General features: G+C 46.2%; 1 protein-coding gene across 7 annotated transcripts in view; it reads left to right on the forward strand.

Annotated features, from left to right (window-relative positions):
- The first annotated feature begins 11715 nt into the window (after nt 1-11715).
- Nucleotides 11716-20897, forward strand: part of ZNF608 (zinc finger protein 608) — a 91130-nt gene continuing 81948 nt past the window's right edge. For 5 of the 7 annotated variants that reach the window (XM_042874004.1, XM_042873970.1, XM_042873985.1 and 2 more), the window contains exons 1-2: nt 11716-11922; nt 14518-15562. In XM_042874004.1, coding sequence (XP_042729938.1) covers nt 14678-15562 — 885 coding nt within the window. In that variant the 5' untranslated portion in view covers nt 11716-11922; nt 14518-14677. Of the gene's footprint in view, nt 11923-13407; nt 13569-14517; nt 15563-15979; nt 16169-20897 lie in introns of those variants that run through there. The other 2 variants (XM_042873979.1, XM_042874010.1) reach the window with 2 other exon arrangements.

Consider the following 20897-nt stretch of genomic DNA (forward strand, 5'->3'; position numbering starts at 1 on the left):
GGTGAAGGTGAAGGTGAAGGTGAAGGTGAAGGTGAAGGTGAAAGGGAAGGGGAAGGTAAAGGGAAGGGGAAGGGGAAGGGGAAGGGGAGGGGAAGGGATTATTTTGCAATGACCTAAAAATGGCCTGCCATAACAAATCCCCTCTTCCTCTGCACATCTAAACTCCAGCATCTGGACATGCCTCAGTTGTAGCAGGGTGCTGCCATGGCCTACCAGTCACAGCCAGTGGATAAAAATGCTGTCCTGCAGCAGCCATGTAAGAATACAGAACCAATGGAAGGCTGGGGCTGGGCAGTTGCATACTGGAGGAAATGTCATAGAATCATAGAATCGCCTGGGTTGGAAAGGACCACAATGCCCATCTAGTTTGAAAACCCCTACTATATGCAGGATCGCCAACCACCAGACCAGGCTGCCCAGAGCCACATCCAGCCTGGCCATGAATGCGTCCAGGAATGGGGCATCCACAACTTCCTTGGGCAAACTGTCTTCTCCTCCTGTAAGTCCCCATATGGGCATCACCACATCACCTTTCCTTGACAGGAAAGGCTATTTTCTATGGAACAGGCATATGAAATCTCATCTTGGTAAAGAATCCAATCCTGGAATAGCTGCCTGGCACCAACCTTTGAGAATAATGATGTTTCTCCAGGAGTTCATACACCATTAAGTTTTCAGTCTCCTAATGAACCTTCAAGATTGAGAGTGGGCTTTTTGTAGTGGACCAGTGGTTTTTTTTTTTGTTGTTGTTGTTGTTTCTTTGTTTTTTTAATTGAACTAATTTATATTAATTGGTTTCCCATTGCTGACTTGGAATTAATAGTGAGTGGATGACAGCTCTATGGCCCAGAATACCTGAATGATCCAGAAAAGGAATAAGCCAGTGGGCAACATGGCAAGAAATCAGGTGACATTAGATTCCTTCTGTTTGAAAGAAGTTGTGCAGAGATTTACTTTCAGTTTCTTAAATCACTCACCTTGCACTCAACTATATACAGACAAAGATAAGAAACACTTCTTCAGTTACTCCCAATTTCCTGACATTTTGCAGCATTCTTCTATGGTCAGTGGTCTGGATGAGAATGTTCTGTGCAACAATTCCAAATAATTAGTCTTCCTAACTGTCTTCTCATTTCAGCTCAGCTCATCATCTCTTAGTATGTTGATCTAGCAGCAAAACCTCTCTGTCGTGAAAGCAGGTTTTTTTTCTTCCCTTTATTTGCTTGGAATTTCCCCTCTATGAGGTCATATGCATTCCCATTCTAATACCTTGATTATTTTGGCTTCTCTTCTTTTTTCCATGTGAGGAAGCTGCTGCAAAATAAGGTGTTGTGAATGTACAGCACAGTCAATCTTCTGCACTAAATCCCTGATGGTGCAGATGCTGTGAAGACACAGGTGGACCTTTTCTTTTTAGTGCACTTGTGTGAGTGGAAATGGTTTCTATCCCCAGATACCAGAAGATTTTACCTGTTACTCAGAAAAGCTGCTTACATGTGTATGTCCCAGCCTGCTCCAAGATACCCTCCTAAGGTATCAAACATACTTTAAAAAGTTGAACTTTTGGCTGTTCAGCTGTCAGGTGATGGCAGAAGGGGCAGGAGCCATGTCTCTAACCTCAACTTGTGTTCTGTCCCTCAGGCTCCTACCTGGCCCCATGCTGCCCAGAGCTCAGTCCCCACCAGCCAGGTGATCTGCTCCAGCCACCAAGCAGCCCAGCAAAAAGCTGGTGGGACTCCGCTGGCTGAACAAACCTGTTGAGTCACTGAGAGGTCAAACTAGCAGCAGGGAGGATGGAACCACGCAGCGTGAGGTACGGGAGGGCAGTGTGGGTGGCCCTGCATGATCACATCACTGTGCCATCCCATCACAGCCCTGCTGGCCTCACCATAATTTCACTGATCCACAAGTCTTTTTTTTTTTTTTTTCATCCATGCCTGGGACAGCAAATGTAATTTTGAATTACATTTTTAGCAATCAATTTCCTCCTTACTGGAGGCATTCAAGGCCAGGCTGGATGTGGCTCTGGGCAGCCTGGTCTGGTGGTTGGCAACCCTTCACATAGCAGGGGGGGTTGAAACTAGATGGGCATTGTGGTTCTTTTCAACCCAGGCCAGTCTTTGATTCTATGATTCTAAGATTCTATGAATTTTGACCTTTTCCCCTCTAGTAATTACCAAGAACCTTCTACTGGAATCAATGCCTTACCAGCAATGGAGGAAGGTTTGGGACACAACTGTTGGCATCCAACATCTGATGCTGACCAAACAGAGGTGTTCAGTGTATTTATTGTAGCTGGTTTATCACTGTACTCATTCCTCTCTTCCCAGAAATTACAGAATATCTTACTTGCCAGTTGAGCTAGCAATAGTCCCTCTAATTCGTTAAGTGAGCTCAACTACCTACACAAAGTAAATAATTTGTCTCATTTTGCTGGACACAGTTGAGGGAACTATCAGGTCAGGGGAAGGCGATGCACTACCCCCAGGCAAAGCATGGGCAGTGCCTTTCACTGGAACAGCGATTTGCAGAATGATGTCAATCTCCACTGCTCAGTCTCTTAGGGAGATAGCCAAAGTTGTTGTTGGAGTGAGACATTTTTAAGGACCAATTAGGTATATATTGAATAAGCCATTAAAACATCATTTTATTGTAATGATTTGTATCTGCAAAAGGGTGTAAATTAGTACTGGCTTATTAAACTTTACTGTTGAAGTTATTCAAAAAGACTCATGAATAGAAGGATGATACTAAAAAAATTACACATATTTATGTTTGCACACGCAGTCACACACATGCACATGCAGCCATATTACTGGCGGAACAGCTAAAATCAGTTTCTTTTTGTTTCACACAAAATAAATGGCAAACACACAGCTTGAGAGCTGCCAAGAAAGCTGATTACCAGCAACTATTTTATATTTTACAGTTCATTCTTTCACTCTGTATTTGTTTCTCTTCAGATGGCATACTCAATGCAACACAAAGTTTTGTAGTTTGCTGGAATTCCTAGATCCTTCCTGAAGGCTTGTTATTAGGGAGGCTGCTGAAAAGTAGCTGCTGGTTGATCCTGAAATGCGTAATAGTAAGCAGTTATGGAAAAAAAAAAAAAAAAAAAAAAAAAAAAAAAAAAAAAAAAAAAAAAATTAAAAAATGTAAAAACTTATAAAAAAAAAAAAAAAAAAACCCGGGACACTAATTTTCCTTATTCAGTATAGGAGGTATAATGTCTTTATAAAGTAATAATTAAAAGAAAAACAATTACTGGTGCCTTGTGCCTTATCTGGGCCTTGCAGCTGTACTTCTCCCTTTTGCATTAGCAGTGTGTGTTCTAAGGTTATGACAAACCATGAAAATTGCATCTTAAGAGGAGTTTTATTCTTTTTCCTACGATTTGATTGAAACAGACAGCTACATTTTGTGTATATATAATTAGGCAGTAAAATAGGCTTTGAAGGCAGATTTATGTTTAGTATGTGAGTCACACGCACACGAGTCTTTCATTCAGCAACTAAAGACTGATCTTTTTAATGCCTCAACTCTCTCAATGTGTTTTCTGAATGCTACATCTTGCAGGAAAGGGGAAAAAAAAAAAAAAAAAAAAAAAGAAAAAAAAAGAGAAACAGAGGATGGAGGAAAAAAACCAAAAAGCCAAAAAACCCAGCTTTTTAGCCATATTTCTCTCCTTCTTTCTATTTTTTCCCTCATTTCCCCAAATGAAAAACAATCTGAAAAGCCAATCTAGCTAGTCTGCAGTGATTTAACCTTATGACAAACTGATTTTTATCATCTTTCTTTCCCAGTTGTTGTCCAGGGCAGCACTGAATGCTGCACCAGCTCTAGGCGTATCTAATCCCTCTCATAAAAGGCCACTGTTGCTGTAAAACTGAGACCAATGGCTTTTTCATTCTCCACCTCTCAGCGCTCCAAAGTAATGGCATCAGAGTCTCCTCTTCACGTTTTTCTTTTCAGATGCATAGTTTCTCCCTTTAATAAGTCTAAAATAGAGAGACATAAAAGGAACACAATCACATTTTCTTCAAAGCTCCTTCTATAAATGCCTTCTGAAGAACTGAATTTAGAAACAATTATCTGCAGTCTGAGTTCCTGTGCCAACGTGTATAAATATAGCAGTGTATCCTTGGAATTTTCTGATCATTCTGAAGTATGTGAACATGCTAAAATGTTGGGCAGATAATACTCAAGGCTTCACGTTTTCTGCCCAGGATCACATTCAGGCATTCTTCCTCTCGCTGAAGCCTGAGGAACCGCAGACGTGATAACAGCATTACCCAACAGGCACAGTTCTCATACCTCATCTTTGCAAAGAAACCATGGAGAAAACATTGTCCTTACTTTATGCACATGCAACACAGCTTTGTCAACAACATTTCCTCCAGCACAGACAAATCATAACCCGGTTTTATTACAAAGAACATGTAAGAAGAGAAGGCAACAAATATTCTCCTGAAAAAGCACTACCTTTTTTTTTTTTTTTTTTTCCTCAAAAGCCTTGACCTCAGTGTTTAAATGTTTTTATTAATAATACACTCATGGATTATATTTCAGAACTAATCCCCCTTTTTGAACAGCAGTACAAGAGAAAGTTGGCCTGCATTTGATTACAAATTTTTATTTGACCTCAGAGGAATGCTTTTAACCAGCAAAATACAGAGTGCTAGATAAAAAGATTTACAGCTAAAAACAGCTCAAGCAAACTCATTTATCCACAGCAAAAAAAAAAAAAAAAAAAAAAAAAAAAAAAAGAGGGCATTTTAGTACTCCTTACTAGTATCAATTAGAAACTATATTTTAATATCATCATTAGAAATAAAAATCAACAATGTTATTCAAAAGCTATAAACTTTGCTTCAGGCAAAATTTAAACACCGTGTTTTAACTCTGAGGGTGTTATATTTGAGCACTTAAAGTTACAGAACTGTTAAATTAAAAAGGAAATGTTATAATAAAAGTTGTATAACTTACCTCCATTTCGGTTGCGGGAGAAAAGGAAGGAAGAGTATACATTCAGAAAAACACTTTCCCATAGTCCAGATTATGACATAATTCATAAGCATCTCTGTCCTTTTGCTAGGCATCCTTGATGAATATAAGTAAGAATACACTATTTAGATGCAATGGTGTAATGATCCTCACTACATTTCTTTTAGATTCTTTTATATCACTTTTGTTGGAAGATAGTTGAAAAAATAGCACTTCTGGTTCCAAGACTCCACAGAACACCTTGGGCTTCAGCATTATAGCTGAGCATCTCCTAAGGGATTAAAACTTCTTTGTTCAGAATTTTGAAATGTTTTCAGAGGCTCTCTGGATCACAGAACATCTCCGTGGCTATCCACAGAATCACAGAATATCCTGTCTTGAAAGGGACATTCAAGCACATTCAGTTCCAACTCACATGCCATGGGCTGGTTGCCACCCACCAGATCAGGTTGTCCGGGGTCCCATCTAGCCTAGCCTTGGGCACCTCCAGCGATGGGGTGTCTGCAGTTCTCTGGGCAGCCTGTGCTGCCCAGCATAAGTATATATATATATACACTGTAGGTGTTGGGCTTGCTCAACCTGGAAGAAGGAGGCTCCAGGGAGACCTCATTGTGATCTTCCAGTACTTGAAGGAGCTTATAAGCAGGAGAGGGTCCAGATTTTAACACGGTCTAATAATAATAATAGGACAGAGAGCAAAGACTTTAAGCTGGAAGAGGGGAAATTTACATCTGGTGTTAAGAGGAAATTCTTTACTTGGTGAGTGGTGAAGCAATCAAACGTGTTGCCCAGAGACACTGTGAATGCTCCAAACCTGGAGGCACTCAAAGCCAGGTTGGATGGAGATGCTGGGCAGCTTCAGCTGGTGGGTGGCAACCCTGCCAATGGCAGGAGGGATGGAACTGCATGATATTTAAGATCCCTTGCAACCTAAGCCATTCTATGATTTCTCTCTAATATCTAATCTAAACCTCACTGCTTTTATATTTTAGAGCTATCTCCCTTGTCCTTCATGCTCTTGTAATACATTTCATTATTCCCTTATTCAGGGAATAAGACAAAAAGTCTGCAGTCATCCCTACTTAAAGGCTTTGAAAATATGAAAATACTCTTTATATAAAGCAAATACACCTCAGATCTGTGCATGATTCTTTGGACTGTATACCTTTCCTACAGTCTGATGGCACAGAGCAGTTTCAGGCAACGGAAGGTCTGTGTTAATAGTACTTATTTATAACACACACATCTAAATGTAACACAGATGTTCTTAATCATGTCAGAGTCAATCTTAATAAGATTCACAAACATGTCCTCAAGGCACCCTGTAAGGTAAGCAACCGCAATTACAAGAAATTACAAGCGAGGAAGCAGAAGCAGTGTGAGAAGATCCATAGGCTGAGCAGATCACTTCTTTCTTATGGTGGACATAAACAGAGCTTACTCATAACTTCCTTTCCCAACAAGAAGAAGGATCGACCAGTCACGATGATCTTTGTTATTTGTGTCACAGTTATAAAGTGACACACCAGCCAAGTTCCATGACCTCTGCTGTGCTTCCAGCTCTAGACATGGAAGCAAAGATCATCAGAAGAAGGTTTGAGTGTTGCATGCACGCTATATATTGATAGACTAAGAGAACACTGGGATCTTTTTGGGTGCTGTAGAAAATTTTCTGGATTCTCAGATGACTCACGGCAGTATTGCTTTTCTGATGTTTTTTTTTGTTTGTTTGTTTTGCGACTGGGTGTTTCTTGTCAATGGACTTCTGAATCTATACATTCCTCAGAAGTTTTTTGTTTTTCTTTTTGCTCTTCCTTGCCATTTCTTTTTGTGGTTGTTGTTTACCAGGCTTCTCCTTTTGCATTAACTTTTGTGATTGTATCTATGCAGTCAGTATTTAAGGATTGGATGTGTCTTCATAAGTGTCAACAGTGCAGTTCTACAGTGTTTAGGGGTAGCTCCATGGAGAACGTGCGTAAACCTTCAGTGTGAGTAGAGTCTCATCTGATCAATCCGCCTTTCCTTACCACTGATTATTATAGCTGCATTATCTTTGGCTGAGGAATTAAGGAAGTACCATCCATACAGTGGTTTTGTTGCCGGTCCAAGGCAAGATCACTGAGTCACAGAGAAAAGTACCATGACCTTCACAAGGCCATGAACTAATTATGAGAATACTGAGAAAAAGAACCCCTAATCCCTCATCCTCTGTGCATTCTTCCTCTTTTTATTCATGATGTCTTCTCCTTCTCTTGATCTTAATTCCCCTTGTCCTTTTTTTTCCTGCTGTCTCACTCAGTGCCTCTGCCCGCTCCTCTTCCAGCAGATCCCTTCAAGAACTTCTACTCTTGTTTCTTGAAAACAGTGAGAATTAATGGATGCTTTCTTACGTGTAGCTGAACCAAACACCATTTATCAACATGCCTCTCAGCCTGATTACTGAGGCACGCAACTTCTCCCATAACACTTATTTTCTGCTTCATCACCTTCTGCAGCTCTAAAATCCAGTGATGTCAACTCCTGAACATATTCCGATAACTATTTTGTTGAGTTTTCAGGTTCATCATCTTCTAGCTCTTTTCTCCCAAAATCATGGTGTGTGCCCACCTTCCTGTCTTAATGCTGATGCACACCTGACCTTGGCTTTGAAAACTTTCACAGATTCATTCCTCACCTCACACACTCCTAATATATGCAATCTGATTTTATCTGTGCCTATCCCTTTTGCATACCCAGGGCCAAGCTCCAACCTGCTGTCTCTCCTTTCCCACTGGACAACAAATCGCTCTCACTGCAGCTTCTGCTAAAGGCTCCTTAAGTCTGACTGACTACTATTCTGCAAATTCCATTTCAAGACTCATCTTCCCTCTCTCTGGCCTATGACTCCTAGCCTTCTTGCTAATAAAACAATCTAATACTATTCCCTAAGCCTCAGTTTCATTTCCCCATGCTCATTTGTTCTCTCTGAAAATCTGAAGTATGGCACCCAACCACTGGCCTTGTGTACATTTTTCACCCTAGCACCACTATAATGTGGATTCTGCCTGACTAAAATACTGTTCCTCTATCCATCTATTACAAATTATAATAAATTGTGAAATATTACGTTATTTTGTATGAAAATAGCTGTAAAAAATGCACTGTGTAATAGAGTACTAAGGCTATGGCAAAAGGCTGGAACACAGATTTTAACATGCATTGCCTGCTTCTTATCACACTCAATTTAATGAAAAATACATGTTTTTAAATATTATCTGAATGTTTACACTGCTCTACATAAATAAATAACCTCTTGTTTGAATTACTTGAGGAGAAATTGAATATATAAAGAGCTGAATGCTACATTAATGTCTGGGTCAAAGGTTTGTAGTACAAATTCTACAGCAGAATTTCACAGAACTGCGAGTTAGGAAATGGGAAAGAATCACTATATCAGTCAGTCCATTCTGACACCAGAATGGAATTATTCCCTATAGTATTCACCTTCTGTTGCTTCCCACATGATGGAAAGGAGGAACCTGTTTTGAGACACCATTTATTTCACTGAAGATTTCTTTGTTAGCATTTTTATTATTATTATTATTTATCTCCAGTTGGTGATTTATTATTATTATTTTTATCCTTCTTGCATTTAGGCAGCTTCTATCAGGTGTACCTTTGGACTGTCCCTATCCCCATAGGATCACACAGGGTTTTCCTAAACTCCTTCTTGCAGATGCTAGTTCTCAGGTGATATTTTGGTGCTGTCTATAAACACTACACAGGTACTTTGTTTCCAGACGTAACTATATTTCTGTGCTGAAGCATCAGAGGAACTGACCTTTAGATCAAACTGAGAGACCCCGTGAATATGCAGATAAAGGTAAGAGAGTCTACAGACTGTTCTAAGGAAGAAAACATTGTTAGCAATGCCCTTTTCAAAAATAAAAATAAAAAAGAATAAAATAGTATCTAACATAAGTATCTGCCAAGTGCATGAATGTCCGTATCGCCAATTCCCACACTCCAGTTTATGGATCACTGGCAGGCTGTGAGACTGTAATAAATTATCCACAACGAATCTGCAGCACCAGTGGTTCGCACACACCAATTAAAATAGCGACCAAGAGGACCATAGGACAGGCTGTGATGAATTCCGGGGGTTGTAAGGGTCTGCTAATCCAAAATGGTAGGATCAATATGATCGTTTCCAACGCACTGCTGTTAAATATGCTCATGTCTGCAAAACACTACGTGCAGCGGCAATGCCATTCACCCAATTAACCTGGTAAATAAATTCTCAAGAGAAACAGGACTTTGCCCTCTCCCTTCATATGGAAGAGAATGAAAAAACGCTGTTTCGATCACCGCAGCCCTGGGGTGCGACCGGCACCAACGCGCACGCGACACTCAGTCACAAAGGGTGCCGTCGGAGGAAATTGTCTGCATAAAGGAGATAACGGCTGCGCTGCAATCGCTGCTAGAGTCACACGGTGTTTCCAGCCGCCGACAGACCCGGTGCGGCCGGCTCGGCCGCGCGCCCAGCAGCAGGGCAGGGCAAGGCAGGGCAAGGCAGGGCGGCAGCCGGAGGCGCGCCTGGGGAGCGCGTGCCCGGCCAGCCGCTCCCGCCCGCACCCGGGCTCCCTGCGCCTCGCGGCCGGCCTCACGCCGGCTCTCAGCCTCAACGAATCAGAGGCCGCGAAAGCGATTTCTGTGGCGCTGATTGGCTGTCTGTCTCCGCGGCCCGGGAGGCGGCAGGGAGAGAGGCGCGCCTCCGCGGCAGAGGAGAGCGCGTCCCCGTGCCGGCCCTGCCAGCCTCGATAGCCGGGCCGCGGCTGCGGGAGGAGAATGCTGGGCTCGGCGCGGGTGTGATGCCAGCTGTCCGGGGCGCGGCTGGGGCCTCGGGTGCCTTCCGCTGAAAATAGATGTTTGCCCGTGGTTTTTCCTAGCCTACGCGATGCGTGTGTCCGGCGAGATGTGGGGGGTGGTTCTCGCTGGGATTCTTAGCGGTCCGCGGCCGCGTTAATCAGAACCGGATTTCCCATTTTAGACAAACGTTCGTCGCCCTTTTGCCAAGAGGTTACGGGCGAGCGGGCCGGCCGAAGCCAGGTGCGGAAGCTGCCCGACCCTCGGCGGGGCTGTTGGGTGCGTGAGCCAAGGGGCCGTGCCCGCTGCCGGCCCCGCTATCAGTTCCGGACGGGCGGTAATGCCGTGGGGCAACGGTATCCCTGCCCCCTCGTCCAGCGGCTCCGCCTCGACTCATACTCAGACCATCTGTTGGCAGCGATTTTACTCGGTCTGGAATGATGTTCTAACCGTGGCAGATCGCTTCCCATCACCCCTTCCCCCACTCGGCGCTCAATGCAAATCGTCTCCTACTCGCTGGATAATAATGTGAAAATGACTGTAATTTCGCAGACGAGCAGCAGCCCAAAGTGAAACGTGTCTAAACAGAGGTCGATATTGAAAAATCAGGGCTATTACCTAAATCTGAAAAATACATATCATAACGAAACAGGAGCAGCGATCCGCGGGCTGACAAAGCCCAGCCACCCCACCGGACTCTGCAGGTCCCGCAGCCGCTGCCGGGTGACAGGCGGCATCCCGCACCGGCGGCAGGCCCGGAGACATGCGGGTGTTCCCGAAAAGATAACTCGGGGAAATGTCGAGGGGCAGTGAGTCTGGCCCCGAGGTGCGAGGCGTGCCGGGTCCCACCGCCCGGCCGTCGGGTAACGAAGAGTTAAGCGCAATTTGAGGCGGAGGTGCGGCGTAATGGCTCCCCAGCTAAACAAAGACGATGATTAAGGGGGATATTTTCGAGCGACACAAAGCCCGATTGGGAAGATTTGTGTTACTAATTCCTGTGAAAGGATGTTCACGTGGTAGTTATATGGTCGCCGGCGTTCACAGTTCAGTGCGTGCGGCAGTAAATCAGGGGCCTGGAAACAAAAGGGTTATTTTCTCTCTCTCTCCTTCCTAAAAAAAAAAAAAAAAAAAAAAATCCCCACACCACTAATAAAGGCCGACCTGCCTAACTTAAGGCATATTGTCAAGACAGAGCACGGCCGTGGGCGCGGGCTGCTTCTGCCGAGGCAGCACGTGTAGCAGCCCCAGCCCGCCGGACTCTGAGCGCGGGGCAGCTGGGCGCCGAGCTGTTCCCGCACCGCCTCCGAAAGCGGCACGGGAACAGCATTCATCACCGCCGCGAAAGCCGCCTTGGAATTAAATTAAAACAAAATGAGAGTCTTCCTCTCAAAGAACGAATCATGGCACAGCGGCTCTCCACCTTGGTTTTCTGTCTTGGCCCCGCTCCCCTCCCCCCCCCGGCTCTATTTTTTTTTTTTCTTTTCTTTTTTTAAGGCTTAAATGTTACAGGAGGCAAATTGAAACGAGAAGCGAGATTTGCAGCCCGCCGGCTGCGGCTGGCGCTCACACGGTACGGCCCGAGGGCTGCGGGGATGCGCGCACAGCCCACGCTGTGCCCCGCGTGTCCGCGCGTCCCGCGTGTGTGCTCCTCGCTGCCTTACAGCCCGCCGGCAGGCAGGAGGAACGGCGGCCAATGGGAAGGCCCAATTTCATAAAAGCTGGGTTCCCATTGGCCGGGAGGGAAGGGGCATTCTGAACAAAGAAAAGTCCCTTTCAGGTACCGCTCTGGTCCCACTCCCCCTCCGCGGCCGCCGCGGGGGCACGCCGGGCCCGTGCGTGTGTGTGCGCGCGTGCGTGCGGGGGGCGGCCGGGCCTCCCCGCGCTTTTGTTTTTAATTTTCCTTTTTAGAAAGAAAGGAAGGTTCATGGTATCTGGTGCTCTCTTCTTCCCAATACAATAAATCTGTTGAAGACATTAGATTTTTTTTTTTTTTTCCAAAAATAAAAAGCGGCTGCAACAAACACACACCCAATGCAGTTAGAAGGAACAGGCCACCTCCATCCAGTACAGACCGTAAGTACGGTTGCGTGGTGTGTCTGTAGCACGAAGAGGGGGTGATTTTTTTTTTATTATTATTATTATTATTATTTTTCTGCCAAGGGTAGCGTTGGGAGCCGCAGTGAGCAGGGCGGCCGCTGCGAGCACCGAGCGGCCCCGGGCACGGCGAGCACGAGGGCAGCCGCGCGGCTGCGCGCGTACCCCGACGGCGCGCTGCCCGGGGGTGCAACGGGGCAGGGCCCGCCACAGCTCGGCACGGCGGCCGGGCGGGAGCGGGGAGGGTAGGGAGGGTGGGCGAGCGGGGCCGCCGCACGGCCCGTCACCCTGCGCGGCTCCGCGGGACGGGCGGCCCGCAGGCCCCCGCCACCCATCTTTGCCGCGGCGCAGCCAATGGCGCCCGGCAGGGTCACGTGCGGCGCGCGGTAACGGAACCGCAGCGCCGCGGGGGTTGGCGGCACTGCCTCGCGGCCCGCCCCGCCCCCCGCCGCCGCCGCCGCCGCCGCCGGCTCATTAGGCGCTCGGCTTCCCCCCGCCGCTAATTAACAACGCCGCGCTGTGGCTCCGCTCCGCGCCGTCCGGCGAAGCGGGGGAGGGGCCGCTCGCCGGGATACAACGAGGGGGGAGCGGCCTGTCCTGAAAAAAGGTCGTCGGCTGCGTCTCGCCGGGCTCCAATTACCGCAGCGCGCTGCTGAGCGCCGCTGTCGGTACGGTGCTGCCGGGGGCGCGCGGCCTGCGCTGCCCCCCCTCCCCACTCCGGCCCCTCCCGGTATCAGCGCGGCGCTCCCCGCCCCGCCCCCGCGCCCCCTGAAGTAACTCGAAGAAATCAGATCTGTCAGGACGGGCGAAAAAAATGCCACTTCCCAGCGAGCGGGCGGAATCCAGCCCGGATTTTCAGTCCTTTCTTCTCCTTTTCTCCCTTCCTCCCTTTCACTAATTTACCCGATGTTAGCACATTCTGCCGGTAACACCCGGCCGCCTGTGGGCTGTCGCACGGGATCGTTTCTCACTGCTCAGGCGGGCTCCGAGCGCGGGGCTGAAGATGGAGTGGGAAGTTGGGGATAACATTTTTATTTTATTTTTTTAAATTACTGTGACTATTATTACGATTCCGTGCTTACTCAGGAAAGCAAAACAGGCGCGCGCAAAAAAAAAAAAAAAAAAAAAAAAAAAAAAAATCAAAAAAAAAAAAAAAAAAAAAAAAAAAAAAAAAAAAAAAAAAAAAAAAAAAAAAAAGAAAAAAAAAAAAAAAGCAAAACAACAAAAAACAACAACAACAAAAAAAAACAAAACAAAACAGCAAAAGAAAACCAAACAAAAACAACAACAAAAAAAATAACCTGATGCTCCAGTTCTGACAGTGAATGCTGCCTACTGGCATGCAGAGCTGTGAGTAAGGAGCAGCGTCTTTTTTTTTTTTTTTTTTTTTTTTTTTTATTTTTTTTTGTAAGCGAGGAGGAAAAACCAAACAAGCAAAAAAGGACCTCTGATCCGAGTGCCAAAGTAGGGGAGATGTGTCACTGACCGGGCTGCGATGGTACTTGCTGCCTACTGCGTGATCGCTTGCTCTCTAAGTAAAATGAGACACAGAGCTGTTGCTGAGACGAGTGGGAACAGCACTTTGATTTGCTGGTTTAATTAAAAAAAATGATAAAGGACTGAAGGTAAGCATTCTGCATCTCTATGTATAAATATTTCGATAAGCGGCTGTAAAAGGGAGAGATCCCTTTAAAAATCGTTTTAACTGAGCTTTGTCAAACACACACTCATTTGCGGTCACTGAGGCCACCTTGGTGCAGATCACTTAAAGTGTATGTCTTAATCAGTTTCCTGTACAGTCAGTAATACTGTATTTAACAGACCTAACAATCGTGTGACTGCTAGAATTGCTTGTAGGACTGTAATCTTGAGCTGATGTTTCTTAAGAAAGATCTTACTTCTTTTCTTTCTTCCTCTTTTTTTTTTTTTAACTGTGGGTTTTGATATTTTTCATTTGTGCTTACGGGTTGTTTGTTTTTAATAGAAACCGTATTGTGTGAAGGAAAATTAGGTTTCTCCCTTCCCTCGACCTCCTCTTCCCCCCTCCAAATAAATAAATAAATAAATAAATAAATAAAAAGGGGCTTAAGTACAAAAAGGAGTAAAAAGATAATACAGAAATAACACAAAACTTCAAGGGTCTGGTTTAAAGCCACAAAATCCATGGAATGTGGTGAAGAGAGAGCCTGTGTACTTCCTTTTCTGCCTCTGGTGCCTAGGTGGTGGTCCTGGGGTTAAATTACAACATGTGCTCCCACAGCTAGGCACCAGCTCTGAGGCTGCGTTTCCTGAGCTTTGTGGATTTAAATCACCTAGCTAATGGATTTTTTTTTTTTTTTTTTCCCTTTTTCTTTTCCTGGACGTGGCTTTTGAGGATGTTGGGAGACAAGTAGGTTAAGGATGCTCACTGTGAAAGCATGACAGCTATTGCCTCTGCTTTAACAAACTTAAGGGGGAAAAAAAATGTGGGTAGCAAATGATTTCAGTCCCCCCGCCTTGGCCTTTTTGTTACTAGTTGTGTTATATTCTGGTAAGACTCACACAAGACATGTTTGACTTTTCCTCTCCTCACAGGAAAAGGTGGATGTGGACCACAAGTTACAAACCCAGACACACCTGGAAAAGGAGGACGAGAAGAATTAAATCTAGAAAAGCCCAGCGGAGATAAACGAATGTCCCCACACCTCCAAAGGAAAGTTCATCGAATTTTTACTCTAGAGATCTCATCTTCAGGATGTCATTGAACACTTCCAGTACAGGAAAAGGTGTGGATCCAAACACAGTTGACACTTACGACAGTGGCGATGATTGGGAAATCGGTGTTGGGAATTTAATAATTGATCTGGACGCAGATTTGGAGAAGGACAGACAGAAATTTGAGATGAATAATTCTACCAATACCACCACCAGCAGCAGCACCAGCTCCAAGGATTGTGGGGCTCTGGCTTCCAGTGGGGCTAATACTACCTCAGCCTTAGCTGATGGCCTAAAATTTGCTTCTGTTCAGCCCTCCGCTCCCCAGGGGAATTCCTCTCACAAAGAGACTACTAAATCAAAAGTGAAAAGGAGTAAAACTTCTAAGGATTCTAATAAATCTCTGCCTTCTGCTGCCTTGTATGGGATTCCTGAGATCGGCAGTGCTGGCAAAAGGCAGGAAGTCCAAGGGCGCCCTGGAGAGGCAACTGGCATGAATTCAGCACTGGGTCAAAGCGTGAGCGGTAACCCAAACGGCAATAATAACAGCACCAGCAGCACCACCGCCATTGCCTCTTGTGGGAAAAACAAGGAGGAGAAACCATGTAAAAGCCAGGGCAGCCGAGGCGCCAAGCGGGATAAAGATGCGGGGAAGTCCCGGAAGGACAAGCAGCACGACGTGCAGCTGGGCCCCCCCAGCGGCCCTGGGGGCGGCGGCGGTGGACAGGGCCCCTCCGGGCACCTTTATGGCTACGGGTCCAAGGGCGGTGGGGGGAGTGGCAGCCCCTTCCACTGCACCGCAGCCGCTGGGGAAGTTAGCAAAGGCGCCCCGGATTCAGGGTTAATGGGGAACTCTATATTGGTAAAAAAGGAAGAGGAGGAGGAAGAGAGCCACAGGCGAGTCAAGAAATTGAAGACAGAAAAGGTAGGACAAAGCTCCTCTCCTCTTCATAACCCCGTTTGTGACGGACTGCTTCGTGGCACACCTCCGTCCTTCCCCCACCGACGCCAAGGTGCCCCGCAGCCCGTCCCCGCTCCCGGCGGCACCTGTCCGTCCCGCACCGCGCGCAGCGCCCGGCACGTAGTGCCAGTGTCAGGCTGCGGGTGTGCGCGGGCCGTCCGCAGCGCCGCCGGGAGGCGTCGGCGGGGACGCGGGCTCCTTCCGTGGGGACGAGGGACGCCGACGGCACGGCGTGCGCGGCGCCACGGGCCCCGACGTGCGGGGCGGGCGGCGGCGGGCGGGGCCTCCGGGCCTCACGAGGGCGGGGGGTTGGGAGAGGGGGAGGTGGGGGGCGCGGAACTCTGCGAATCCTGCGGGTCCGGCCGCCGGTGCGCCGAGCGGTGACATGCAGGAGGGGCGCCGAGCGGAGGTGTGCGCTTTCCTTCATCGGCGTAGCGGAGGGTGCTTCCCCGACGAATGCCCACCGTCGCGCTCTGGGGGAGGGCGGGCGCGGTGCCGGCATCCTGCCCTGCCCGCGCGTTGAGGGCTCGGGCCCGCGGCTGCCGGCGGGGTGCCCGAAGCACCGGCAAGGTGAGCGGTGCCAGGTGGCCCGGAGTTCTGCTGGTACCGCGTCGTCTGCTCGTGCCGCTCCCCGAGCGGCGCCGCTGGGAAGACGCGCTGACGCAGCGTCCTGCGATTGTCGGCAGGGCAGAGGTCTCGGGGAAGAAGTCACCTTTCCTTAGCACCCGTCTGTGCTGCTCTCTCGTTTCTGAGGTGTTGAAGGTTTTTTGTAGCGTCCAAGTCGACTTTCCAGGATTGGATTTGTGTGTTTGTGACAGGAGTTACCAGTAAAAATCCGAAAATATTTTTCAAGGGCTTGCATTCGAGGCAGGAAATAACGTGAATTTCTCATTGTGTGCGTGTTACTGCTTTTAATGTAGCGTGTCTACGGATGAATTTGAATGAGCCTTTGTGACCTTGTCTGAACGCGGATGAGAAGAGAGGCAAACGGGTGTAATTCATACGTATACGTTTGCACTTTTATTTATGGAGGTTCTGTTCACTGTGAAAAGGTGTCATAAAGTCTCCCGCTCCCTCTATTAACTTAGTACAGTAGGCATTTGCTTTTGTTGCCAATGGTCTTCAAATTGCAGCTCTCTAATCTGTTTTAACTATCTAGATAAATTGCCCTAATCCAGTCCTCACAATGGCTGTGGTTAAGGAGTCAGAGCCGTTTGATTGGATTCAGTGGCTGCCTGGAATGTGGGAGGTACTGCCCTTTTGCAACCCCCTTAGCCTTTTAATCTTCCAGCCAAATGTTCACATTCAACAATTTTGTTTAGCTGGCAATCTGAACATTGCAGTATCTCAAAGGCTGCTGTCATGGCAACAGCGATTAGAGAGCAGTGTGGTTTCTCCCGTTTTTGTGTTCTTTTTTGCTCTCGGGTCACACGGGAGACCGCACGAAGGATACACATACGTGCCAGATGCCGCGCAGTGCACTGCGCTGTTTATCGTTATGGGTTTTTTGTTTTTGTTCTCGCCTTGGCTGGAGCTGGGTATGCATCACTTGCACAAAGCACCTTGTATCTGGAGATATATAGTTTTCAAGCCTTGCATGTTAAAAATCAGTTTCCATTTATCATCATGTTGTGAAAGGCACGTCTCATGAATTTGGATGTGTCCTACTAGACAGAAAGGAGTTAATGCCCGCTGAGTGAAAATCCAAAGGTTTTTGTATGTGGTGTGAAAGACAACGCTGCATTTGTTTACTATTTGAGAAAAGCTTGGAGCAGATTCCCAGGACTTGCAGTCACTGCGTAGTTTTCACAGCGTGCTTCAGTGTCTATTTTTGGTCTATTTATTCTGTTTCTTTGCTACGGAAAGTTGTGTAAAACATGATAAATTGATCTTACGAAGCCTAATTAAATCAGTGACTGTGTTCTGCTGGCTTTTTTTTTTAATGCAGAAACCGCAAGTATGTTGTAAAAGTTGCCACTCCCCTGGTATGTGGATAAAGTCAAAGCATGCTGTAATTCTCAGATGTTTGAACTATATTCGTGCAGCCCATTCTGTGGTTAAGCCACTGGTGACATGTCTGAATAAGTAGCTTTGACAGGTAGGCTAACCACTCCTCAGGTTCTTGGTGTTAAAACCTGTTTCCATTTTCCATCCCTTATCCATGCTTTGCCATTTTTAGCACAGTTACTGTCTGTCAGCAAGAACAAATCTTCCTCTTTTTAGCTGCATTTCCGTATTTCTAAGAGCTGCTACGTTGTTTATCTACAGCCATTTACTTTGTGTGCGTTAGGGGAAGGTTGGGGTCTGCAGCAGTCACAGCTTAACTGGGGTACGGAAGGGTTGTATTTGGAGTGTAGAGATCTGTGTGCTTTGATGAAGATAATGTGGAAAATCTGGAGCTGCAGCCCGAGGTGCTGAGCTGTGGCTTGTAATTGAATGCTTGGTGACACTCAGGAGCGAATGTCCCTCTTGTGTTGGCATATTCCTTCTCATTTGGTTGTTTAAAGGAGATGAACGTGCTGGCTGGCGTTGTCTCGCCTTGGCGCCTTGTGGCAGGACTGAAAATAAGCCATGCTTCATCGGGCGGCCTTGTGATTTGTGCCCGCTGATGTAAATCATTTAAGTACACGCTTTGATTAATGATGTGACAGAGATATGCTTTTCATGTACTGTCCCGGCTGGCCTTGGATGTAGCTTATTCACTGTGAAATAAAAGGGCAAGCGGGTCACCCGCTTCAATTAAAGAACAAAGTCTATTGTTGTTTGACAGCAAACTGTTTTGAAAGCTGCACTGGGGATCTGGCTGCTGTGGAGCAATAAGGCCAGGCGTCTGCAGCGGTGCGGCTGGAGCCTGCTGGGCCTGGCGGGCCGGGTGCGGGGCTGCAGGCAGCGCTGGGGAGCCCGCAGCCTGGTGGGGAGCTGCTGGGAAAGCGCCTGTCTTCAGCATCGGTAATTTTACAATTTTAATAACTTCGTAAATACCCAGTAAAAGGGAAGGAATTGATTATCCAGATGTCACGAGGTTAACCGTGTTCTCCGCGTTAAAGGGGCTTGCTGCAAGACTGTTTTAATTATAGCTATATAAAGACTTGTTTTTCCAAAGTAGCGTTTCATAGTCCAATAAATGAAATGTATGTTAAAAGTGCTAAGCAAAATCTCCTGTAACCACAGAGGTGTTCAATAACCAGATTCAAGTAACATGGAAAGTACCATCTGTTCCTAGTTTCCAGCCTAAAAACAGGAACCGAATGGTTGACATTTGCTCATACTTTCAAGACTCTTTTCTTTATTATTATTATTATTATTATTATTTTAAAAAGTTCACCTGGCACTTTATAGAAGCTTTGTGAGATGCAGTAATACAGGAGAGGCTGTGAAAACACGTGTTCGTACAGACAGTTAACTGGTTCTGCTTTCATGTAAAGAGATTTCCAGAAGCTCAGTCACTGAAGAATTCATAATAGAGATCACCTCCAGCAGGCAAACACAATAAGGGTCAGATCTTCAAAGGTCTCGCTGTTTGCTAGAACCTGAACGATGCTGTTTTTCCTGAAGAAGTAAGAGGAAGGAGGAGAGGCAAAAAAAAAAAAAAAAAAAAAAAAAAAAAAAAGTGACTCTCAAAAGACAACTTTAGCAAGCTGTTATCAGCTAACTAATTATGTGTAATAAAACCATTTACAAAAGTTTTCCATGCACAGATTAGAGCTGTTGATTACAGGAAAACTACTCTTTAAAGATAACTGGAGTCCTGTGCTGTTTGGAGATACCACTCCTGGCTGCAGCCTAAGCGCTGGATAAAGCGCCATCCGGCCTTTGTTTGGCCCTTTGACTGAAGCTAATAACTGGTCTTGTGGCACCCATGATAAAGAACATTATCTGTGCCTGCTCTGACAGGAGGCAGTCAGGTTGGTGGTGAGCTGTGGGGACTTCTGTGCAGTGCTGGCCAACCCACTGGCTTCACTCTGTGGTGCGCTGTGCTTTTCCACAGCGTTTGGTTTCTGGGACATCTGCTTGTTGATGATGGTGTGAGTCAGAAGTGTGAAAGGCACAGGTCTTCTTGCATGTTGAAACTCATGTTGTGGGTATATAAGAAGCAGTGGAGTGTTTTTCAGAAGCCCTATCCCCAGGCTTGCTGTCACTGATGTCTGTGGGAGAGCCTGGGCTGTTCTCTATTAACTGGACACATGCTGTTCATGTCAAACAAACACCGTGTCCCTGACACTGCTGAAATGCTGCCAGGTGCAATGCTAGCACCCTTTTCTCCCTTCTAAACTACTGGGATTGCATGTGTTCCAAAACAACACAGATTAAAGGCCACAAAACAGGGTCTGTGCAGCAGTAGGTCAGAATGACCTTCCTGAGCAAAGGGTGGAAAGAAATGGAGTATGAGATCTTGGCCAGATTGGCACTGAACAGCTGCCTTCAGAGTGCCCATTGTGTAAAGAGGCTGCATTGTAATGGTTTTTGAACTCTCTTTGTGTTTATATGCTGTGTTCCTGCGAGCCTTAGGTGGTGCTACCAGTGTGCATGGTATCTGAGCGCGTTTCACAAGCTTTGTCAGGAGGGTATTTCTGGGAACACCTTATCCACTATCAAAACTGCTACCTTTGTCTGCATTTTTGATAAATTCCCTATTATGGGTTTCCATCACCCACTCTTGGAGACATATTGCCTCACTTAGCTTGGTGTGTACTTGCTGGATGTTCTGTGTTTCTCAGAACTGTCTGTTTTTGACTTGTCAGCTGTGTGTGGCAGATTTTTCCCGTGGTACACAAGTAGGACTGCTGACTAACCCATGTCTTTGTCTGTCTTGTTCTGAACTTTGTATAGGGCACCAACAACCAGATTATTCTTTACTTGTTGTGGCTGACACTATGCCAACTTCACTGTTGTTCTTATAGAACGTTCTAATGTACATTTCATATGTCACTGCATTTCCTGAAAGGATGGAAAGGTTATCTGACTTCTCAGTTGTGCTTTATTGCCTGCAATGGAAATATGTCCTTTCATGGGCACTTGGGTAGTGGTCATATCTGTAGACACAGTGACTTCGGTTGCAGGAATGGCTATGGTTTTGCAAAAACCTAATGTTTCTCTAGTTAAACTTACATATCAAGGTACTATTTTTATTTCTTAATAACAATCACAGGGAAAATACCAATTAAAAAAAAGAAATTGTGGTTGCATGTAACGTTCCCTGTTCGCTGGAAGACAGTGTAATGGTGGTCTATGAAAATTTCTTAGTATGATGTAATTGCAAAATGTAAATGGCTCTTTAAAATCTACAGAGCTTATTTAT

This window comes from Lagopus leucura, unplaced genomic scaffold, assembly GCF_019238085.1.
Source record: "Lagopus leucura isolate 7727_CA_CO unplaced genomic scaffold, USGS_WTPT01 Super-Scaffold_54, whole genome shotgun sequence".
Taxonomy (NCBI): Eukaryota; Metazoa; Chordata; class Aves; order Galliformes; family Phasianidae; genus Lagopus; species Lagopus leucura.